The sequence below is a fragment of the Geospiza fortis genome, unplaced genomic scaffold (assembly GCF_000277835.1).
Source record: "Geospiza fortis unplaced genomic scaffold, GeoFor_1.0 scaffold62, whole genome shotgun sequence".
In the NCBI taxonomy this organism is placed as follows: domain Eukaryota; kingdom Metazoa; phylum Chordata; class Aves; order Passeriformes; family Thraupidae; genus Geospiza; species Geospiza fortis.
Window position 1 is genome coordinate 260632 of NW_005054548.1, and position 8654 is coordinate 269285.

Here is an 8654-nt window from a genome sequence, read left to right on the forward strand (position 1 = left end):
TGACTTGAGACCTCATTTAATGCCTGGATTAGTTCAATTTTCTCTGCCCGAGGCTCCCCATTTTTTCCCACTGTTTTGCTGTTGGCCTGCTGGGAATCTCTCATTGTCCACAAAAGTTTCTCTCATCCTCCTAAACTGATGATTTTTTTCCCTGAGCTCAAATTTTTGCCTAAATATGGACTCTTTCAGGGCTAATTTCTCTTCATAGTTTGCTTAGGCACACGTGTGTGTGCGCTAAAATCAGTTTCAAAATGGCTCAGATTTATTTTTAAGCCAGGGTGGGTTTTTTTTTGCAGATGCCAAAAGCATTGATTCCTGTCTGATTAAAAAAAAAAATAAAACCCACGGAGTATTTTCAGCATGATTTAGTGGCTCATCTACAAGGATCTTGACTGGCTTAACTAAATTGTTGGTGCTCACTCGTGTGTGGAAAAGGCCCTGGTGTCTTTGGATGCACATTATTTTATTTAACCCAAACACAATTTAATCTTGGGCAGTTAAAAAAGCCAGAGTTGAGGCTGATGTCTCAAAGCTTGAGTCAATCACTAGTGGGAAAAGCAACCTATCTCATTATTTTTTGGAGCAAAATGTTTTAGTGGAGCTGTCGTCTTTGAATATTTTTTGGATGCAAACTTCTGACATTGTTTGTGGGAAGAAAGCTTTCCTTTTAAATTTTTTCCTTCATATTTTTCATTTTAAGCTGTAGAAGCATTTATCAGGTAAGCCTTGAGTGCAACAAAACATTCAATTCCAAGTCAAGGAAAACACTGATTTTTTTTTTTTTTTAACAAATAAATAATTTTGCTCGATTCTTTGCTTAGAAGAAGTTTGGGGTTTGGACCATACAGAATCCTATTCTTTGTCTTACTTTTTTTAATTCCGGAAGAACCCTCAAACCAGATAAACAGCTATTTGTATTATTTCATTTAAAAAGTGAAACACTGTTTCGTAGCTCTGTTGCAGAATAGGAGTGATAAAAATGCCATCAGAATGATTAGAGGAATTAAACAACATTATGATTTTTTAAGGCAGTTTAAAAACTCCCAACACAGAAAACGAGTGAAACAATGACCTTAGGCGCAGCAATAAATACACCGCAGCAGCACAACCAGATCCTGTTGTGTGCTGGATGTGAAATGAGCTGTCTTGGGGCTCTCCACCCTGCCAAGACAGCCTGAATTAGCAGCTGGTCAGTTTTCATGCAGACAGCTCTGTCAAAAGGGCAGGGAAGGAGCTGAGGGAGGAAAGTGGAGCCTGCAGGAGCTTCATGTCCCTCTGGCAGGACAGAAGCTGTGACAGCTGCTGCTGAGATGTTGTGGCAGAGGAGATGCTGGCCTGGAGTGTTTTCTGGGAGGAAAAGGGGTTGGTTTTGTGAAGCAGGTCCTGAGATGGGCAGTCAGAGTGTGCCCTACGGACGTGGTGTGTGGGACTCCAGTTCAGTCCTTTAGGATCATTCCTGATTAGGTTCTCCTTCAAATCTCTGCTCTGTCTTCAAACATCTCCCTCTGGAGACAGCAGACAGCCTCCCCTGCTCCTCTGCGCAATTCTGAGCCCATCTGTGAGGACAGGGGCTGGGGGAACATCTGGGCACATTGCAGTGTCCGACCTCATGGTCACTCAGGACATTCCCAGTGGGCTTGAGCCACTTTCCCTGCTGTCACCCACCAGTCCAAACTGGAAATCTCATTGGGCATCCCGAGAAAAAGCAGGTCTAAAATGAGACAGGGGAGAAATGGCTGCTGAGAAGAGGCCAGATGAGAACACAAAACTCATCACAGGAGAAATACTGACTGCTAAGCCAAGCCCTGCCAGCAGTCAGCCAGGACATCCAACACCCAGCTCGGATATGGAGGAAGGCCTCAGAGTTCCTGGTGGTGCCAGAGGTGGGACTGCACCACTCATGCCAGATAAAGCAAATCTGGAGTAAAAAGAGGACTACGAACAACTTTCCCTGAGCCTCTGAGCAGTCTGGCTTTGACAAAAAAACCCAGAGATGTTCAACAAGAACTGGAACACACATCAGCTACCCTGGAATTGTCCAAGGCCTGGTTGGATGGGGCTTGGAGCAACTTGGGATAGTGAAAGGTGTCCCTGCCCATGGTTTTTAAGATTATTTTTTAAGGTTCTTTCCAACACAAACCATGCTGGGATTTTATGATATTATGATCAAACGGGCAAAGGTCTGTGCGGCTGCAAGTTTGACACTGCAATGCTGATAATGAGGAAAGACGACTGCAGGAAAGCAAGTCCCACCACCACAAAAAAAAATTAGTGAAGAGACATTTTGAAGTCAGAGACACCAAAGATTCTACACCAAAATAAGGAAACCAAACCTTTTTATCTTGTTTTTTTTTTTTTTGTTTGGTTGGTTTTTTTTTAAGAAAAAGATAACACTGTTCAGTGTATTTTTTCAAGCTTGCTGGACATCATATCGAAATACCGTAAAGCTGTCAGGGAAATTATATGGTTTTTTTTCTGTTGTCAACCAAAGCGTGCTTTTATGGAGTCAATTAGCCACAAATGATGAACACACGTCACTTGTCTGGGAATGAATTACAGTACAACCCAATAAACACATCTGGCTTTGCTCTCTGATCATTGCCCTGATGAGCAGGAGGCGTCAAACTTCCCTATCCAACCATGAAGGAAACTCCGTGTTCGTTTGTGTTTCACCCTCCAAATTCATCTCCTCCAAGTGCTGCAGTGCTACAGTGTGGGGGGAACGGGGGCATTGGTATTTCTGCTCTGACGTGCAAACCTGGACGTGAGCTCAGGGTGTGAAATGCAATTACCTCAGGGAAAAGGGCTCGGATAAGCTGGGATGGCACGGGGGCTTGGGTGTACAACGGAGCTGCTGTCAGATTCCACAGAGAAGTGCAGCCAATGTTGTCTTTACACAGGGTTTTGTGTGCCCTCCACAGACCTTAGAGCCCTTTTTGAAGGTGGAGAGCCACAGTCTTATCAAGTTTTTAGAGTTTTTTTTTTTCCGTTTGGTTGGTTGGCTGGGAGGGTTTATTTTCTTTTCTTTTTTTTTTTTTTTAACTTTAATAACAGACGGGTAAACTGAGGCACAGAAAGGTGGTGTGACTGGCCCACAGTCCTTGGTAGACCTTGAACCCCCCCAGATCTTGCTTCCACCTGGGACAGAGTGAGAAGGAAAGGTTGTTCCCAAAGTTCCCTCCACTTGTTCCCAGGGTGAGGAACACCGCAGCTCCTCACGGTGTGAGGGAAAGGACGATCACACTCAGTGGCAATGTCTGGTGGGGCTGGACGGTTCCTGCCAGCCCCTGGGAGGCCAGGGGAGCGAGGGCATGGAGAGGCAGGAGGTCAGGCACTACAGGATGCACTCGTGCCTCTCCGTGGCTTTCAGGGCCTCGTGCATGCTGGCGGCCGAGAGCCTCCTGTTGATGTTCCTGTACCTGCAGCGCAGCAGGTTCCAGAAAGTAGTCCTCAAATCCCTGTTGAAGAAGGCGTAGATGAGGGGGTTGATGAGGGAGTTGGTGTAACCCAGCCAGAGCAGAGTCCTCTCCAGCCTCAGGGGCATGCAGCTGCAGCGGATGCCGCAGATGAACGGCCGCGCCGGGGACATCAGGAAGAAGGGCAGCCAGCAGAACGTGAAGGCCCCCACGATGATGCCGAGGGTCCTGGCGGCTTTCTGCTCCCGCTTGAAGATGGAAATGTTCTTGCGGTCCTGGCGGAGCAGCTTGGAGAGCGTGGCGCACTCCTCGGCGGCCTTGGTGCGGCGGGAGCTGTGGTGGGCGCGGGCGGAGGCCTCGAGGCAGTAGACGCCCTCGTCCTCGTAATGCTTGGGGAAGTTCATGAAGCGGTGCTTCTCGGCACTGACCTTGGCTGCCTGGTAGATGCGGCTGTACATCACCAGCATGACGGCCATGGGGATGTAGAAGGCCACCCCCGTGGAGTAGACGGTGTAGCCAAAGTCCTGGCTGATGAGGCACACCCGCTCCACCGTCACGTTCTGGGCCCAGCCGAAGAGAGGAGGGAGGGTGATGGAGGCCGACAGGAGCCACACGATGAAGACCATCTTGGCCATCAGCTTCCCGTTCTGCCTCACGGGGTAGGTCAGAGGCCGCGTGATGCCCAGGTACCTGCGGGGAGGAGGAGGAGTTGTCAGGGGTTAGGGGTGGGTGCTCTGAGGTGGTTTTCACTCCCTCTGGGGTGGTTTTCACTCCTGATCAGCTGTGAGGGAATTTTGGCCCTCAGAAGGGGCAAGAAATTAATTCACCAAATGAAAATCTCCACAGACATGGAGATCTCTTGACTAAACACCACAGTTTATTCCTTACTTTTTTTGCAATCACCCCCTGTGTGGAATCACAGAATGGTTTGGGTCGGAAAGACCTTAAAGGCCATCCCATTCCAACTTGACTAAACGCCACCATTTATTCCTCACTTTTCTGCAATCACCCCTTGCGTGGAATTACAGAATGGTTTGGGGTGGAAAGACCTTAAAGGCCATCCCATTCCAACTTGACTAAACGCCACCATTTATTCCTCACTTTTCTGCAATCACCCCTTGCGTGGAATTACAGAATGGTTTGGGGTGGAAAGACCTTAAAGGCCATCCCATTCCAACTTGACTAAACGCCACCATTTATTCCTCACTTTTCTGCAATCACCCCTTGCGTGGAATTACAGAATGGTTTGGGGTGGAAAGACCTTAAAGGCCATCCCATTCCAACTTGACTAAACGCCACCATTTATTCCTCACTTTTCTGCAATCACCCCTTGCGTGGAATTACAGAATGGTTTGGGGTGGAAAGACCTTAAAGGCCATCCCATTCCAACTTGACTAAACGCCACCATTTATTCCTCACTTTTCTGCAATCACCCCTTGCGTGGAATTACAGAATGGTTTGGGGTGGAAAGACCTTAAAGGCCATCCCATTCCAACTTGACTAAACGCCACCATTTATTCCTCACTTTTCTGCAATCACCCCTTGCGTGGAATTACAGAATGGTTTGGGGTGGAAAGACCTTAAAGGCCATCCCATTCCAACTTGACTAAACGCCACCATTTATTCCTCACTTTTCTGCAATCACCCCTTGCGTGGAATTACAGAATGGTTTGGGGTGGAAAGACCTTAAAGGCCATCCCATTCCAACTTGACTAAACGCCACCATTTATTCCTCACTTTTCTGCAATCACCCCTTGCGTGGAATTACAGAATGGTTTGGGGTGGAAAGACCTTAAAGGCCATCCCATTCCAACTTGACTAAACGCCACCATTTATTCCTCACTTTTCTGCAATCACCCCTTGCGTGGAATTACAGAATGGTTTGGGGTGGAAAGACCTTAAAGGCCATCCCATTCCAACTTGACTAAACGCCACCATTTATTCCTCACTTTTCTGCAATCACCCCTTGCGTGGAATTACAGAATGGTTTGGGTTGGAAAGACCTTAAAGGCCATCCCATTCCAACTTGACTAAACGCCACCATTTATTCCTCACTTTTTTGCAATCACCCCTTGCGTGGAATTACAGAATGGTTTGGGTTGAAAAGACCTAAAAGATCATCCCATTCCAACCCCCTGCCATGAGCAGAGACACCTTCCACTATCCCAGGTTGCTCCAAGCCCTGTCTAACCTGGTCTTGGATACTTCCAGGGATGGGATATCCATAACATGAGGTGTCATTGAACTGCTGAGTGCAGTCTGAACTCTGCATGATCTCCTGGGGAATAAAAATACTTTTAAAAGCTTCGTTTTCAGGAATAAAAAATGCCTTAAGAATTTTATTTTTCCACCAGAACTATTCTGCACAGAGAACATGCAACAGCTTCCAGCCATGGCATGTCACACTCCAGAGTGCTGGAGGCACCCAGGAGTGGGGTGGGTGATGCTCAGAGTGATGTGCCACAGGACTGATTCCAGATGAAAGGAATAACTCCTAGCAGTGTTTAATGGGAATTGGGAGGCACTGCAGCCTTTTCTTATTTGTTGGTGAAGAAATATAACCTGCAGCTAAGATGGCCCTGGGAGACCAAGAAATAATCCTGCCTTTGGGAAGATTTAAAGATGTGTCTGGGTGAGTCCTGCAAGTAAAGCTGGAGAGTGGACGATGCTGTTTGGGGACAGGTTTTGGGCTCCTCATGACAAGAAAGCGATTGAGGGGATGAGGAGTGTCCAGGGAAGGGAATGGAGCTGGGGAAGGGTTTGGAGCAGCAGAAATGGCTGAGGGAGCTGGGAAAGGGCCTCAGCCTGGAGCAAAGGAGGCTCGGGGGGACCTTGTGGCTCTGCACAACTCCCTGAAAGTTGTTGACCTCTGGAAACTCCAATAGGAATGACCCAAGCAGCTGGAGCCATCTGCTCACTTGCACAGCAGGTAGCTGCCAAAGTGATGGAGTCCAGCTCTCCCTCAAGAGGAAAATGAGTGGAGTTTGGAGTAAGAGATCCCAAAAACACCTGGTGACCCGCAGATTCCCCAGTCCTGTCTCCTAGGGTTAGGAGTTACCTTGTGATTTTGCCTGAAAGGAGCTGGAGGCTGCACCCACCATCAACTCCTGGTGGTGCCACAGGGTGTAAACATGAACTATCCTGACTTTTACTGGAGAGGTTTGTGTGATAAAGAAATTGTGTCAGCTGTGGGTAAATTAGAATTGTAAATCAATAAATCAAGGGGGGAGTTGGCTGCTGTCAGACAACATTCCCCCTGGAAAACATCTGCCTGCTACTCAGCTCCAATCAATCCAGCAAAAACCTCAAGCCACTCATATGGATTTCTGTTCTGTTACAGCCTTTTTGATTCCAATCTCCTGCTGCCAGGAATTTTTAGGCAGGAACACATCACCTCTTAACTTGTTCTTGGATGAAAGGTGTCGCTACAGAGGGGCAGTGAGAGCAGCAGCTCTATGAGTACTTTCTGCTAAAAGCTGAGCAAAAAAAATGGAAAATATCTGTGGAGAATTTTACCTCTGCTGTATAATTTTTTCTCTGACAGTCAGTCTTAGTGTGTTAGGAGATTTTCTCTTCCCTTATTATTTCGCTTTTCCAGATCATCCCCCAAGATTAGAAGATGGAAATAAAGTATTGAAAAAATCTAATTTCTCCTCCCCTCCTGACTGCTAAATCAATTGAGAGACTAAAGTCTTCTCCCCTGCCTCCCTGATAAAATTATTTTGAATTCATTCACTGAGTTATTCTTTCCTTATTTTCATCTGAATTTTTTTTTTTTCTTAGTTACAAGAACCAACCAAAACTCTCTATGTTCAGAGAATTCCAGGATGGTTTGGCTTGGATGGAATCTTCAAGATTATCCATTTCCAACCCCCTGCCACGTGCAGAGACACCTTCCACTATCCCAGGTGGCTCCATGCCCATCCCACCTGGCCTTGGACACTTCCAGGGATGGAGCGTCCACAGCTTCTCGGGCACCCCATTCCCTCCTGATGGCCAAACCGGGAGAAAACCCCGCTCTGCTCCTGCAATTCCCAAATTAACACCCCAAAAATCACCCCTCTGGATATCCAAGCTACAAGCTTCACCAAAAAATCCATGCTGAGTTGTGTGCCACCCTCTCTTATGCTATTCCCAGGTTTCTTTGGAAGATGATCCGCCTGGGATTTGCTGAAACTTCAAGGAATTTACGAGGGAAACGCTCGGTGACTGCGGTTTAATGAGCAGGCAAAGCTGACACATTTCAGCCGCTGCTGCTGGGGGAAACGGGGCCGTTTTCAGGTCTTTGTAATAATTCTGAAACGAGCAGGGAGCCCTCAAAATAGGGCAGCGTTTACAGGAGGCACAGTGGCGCTGGCAGGCAGTGGAATTTGAGTGGAATTCTCTCCCTTTGAATTTTTTTTTAGCTTTTCTCTCTGTGTGTGTCGTGCTGTTAATCAAGTTTAGGGTAACCAGGTAGCAAAAGGCAATTCCCAGGATTTGCAGGCACTCGGTGTGGATTTGCAGGGCTGGTGGTGCAGCCACTCATGCCAGGTGCAATAAATTCCTGCCACATCCCTGATCCTGCAGATCCCAGCCCCTCTGGCTGTGGGGTGGGAGATCTGCCCCAGGCTGAGCTGCACCAGCAAACCCCTTGGGTGAGCCAACCCAGAGGGTTTGTTCTGCACTCAGTGGGAATAATGGAATGGGTTGGGTTGGGTTGGGTTGGGAGGGACCTTAAATCCCATCCAGTTCCACCCCAGGGCCAGGGACACCTTCCACTATCCCAGGTTGCTCCAAGCTCTGTCCAACCTGGCCTTGGACACTTCCAGGAATTCAGGGGCAGCCACAGCTTCTCTGGGCACCCTGTGCCAGGGCCTCACCACCCTCACAGGGAAGAATTCCTTCCCAATCTCCCATCCATCCCTGCCCTTGTCCTGTATTTATATTTTCTGATGCAAAGTCCCTCTGTGGCTTCCCTGAAAGCCCCCCTCAATTTTTGGATCATTATGCCAGGGATTAAATAATCAAAACACCCCAAACCTCCCCGAGGTTCCCCCTTTCTCCATCCTGCAGCTGGTGAACTGGGAAAAGATGAATCTGCACTCACCCAGGGGGACAAATGAGCCCAGAATTAGGGCTCAGAATTAGGGTTTCCTCAACCCCACTGTTTTACCACAATTCCATGCCTCCTCTGCAGCCAAAATAAGCTCCTTCCCTGATTTCCAAGTTGATGCCATTCCTGTGCCATCCTGCTGA

General features: G+C 47.8%; 1 protein-coding gene across 1 annotated transcript in view; it reads right to left on the reverse strand.

Moving 5' to 3' along the window:
- Nucleotides 1–2378: 2378 nt before the first annotated feature.
- LOC102040635 (5-hydroxytryptamine receptor 7-like) overlaps nt 2379–8654 on the reverse strand; it is an 11854-nt gene continuing 5578 nt past the window's right edge. The window contains exon 4 of the mRNA XM_005429443.2: nt 2379–4106. Within this exon, the coding sequence (XP_005429500.1) occupies nt 3335–4106 (772 nt within the window). The 3' untranslated portion in view covers nt 2379–3334. The remainder of the gene's footprint in view (nt 4107–8654) is intronic.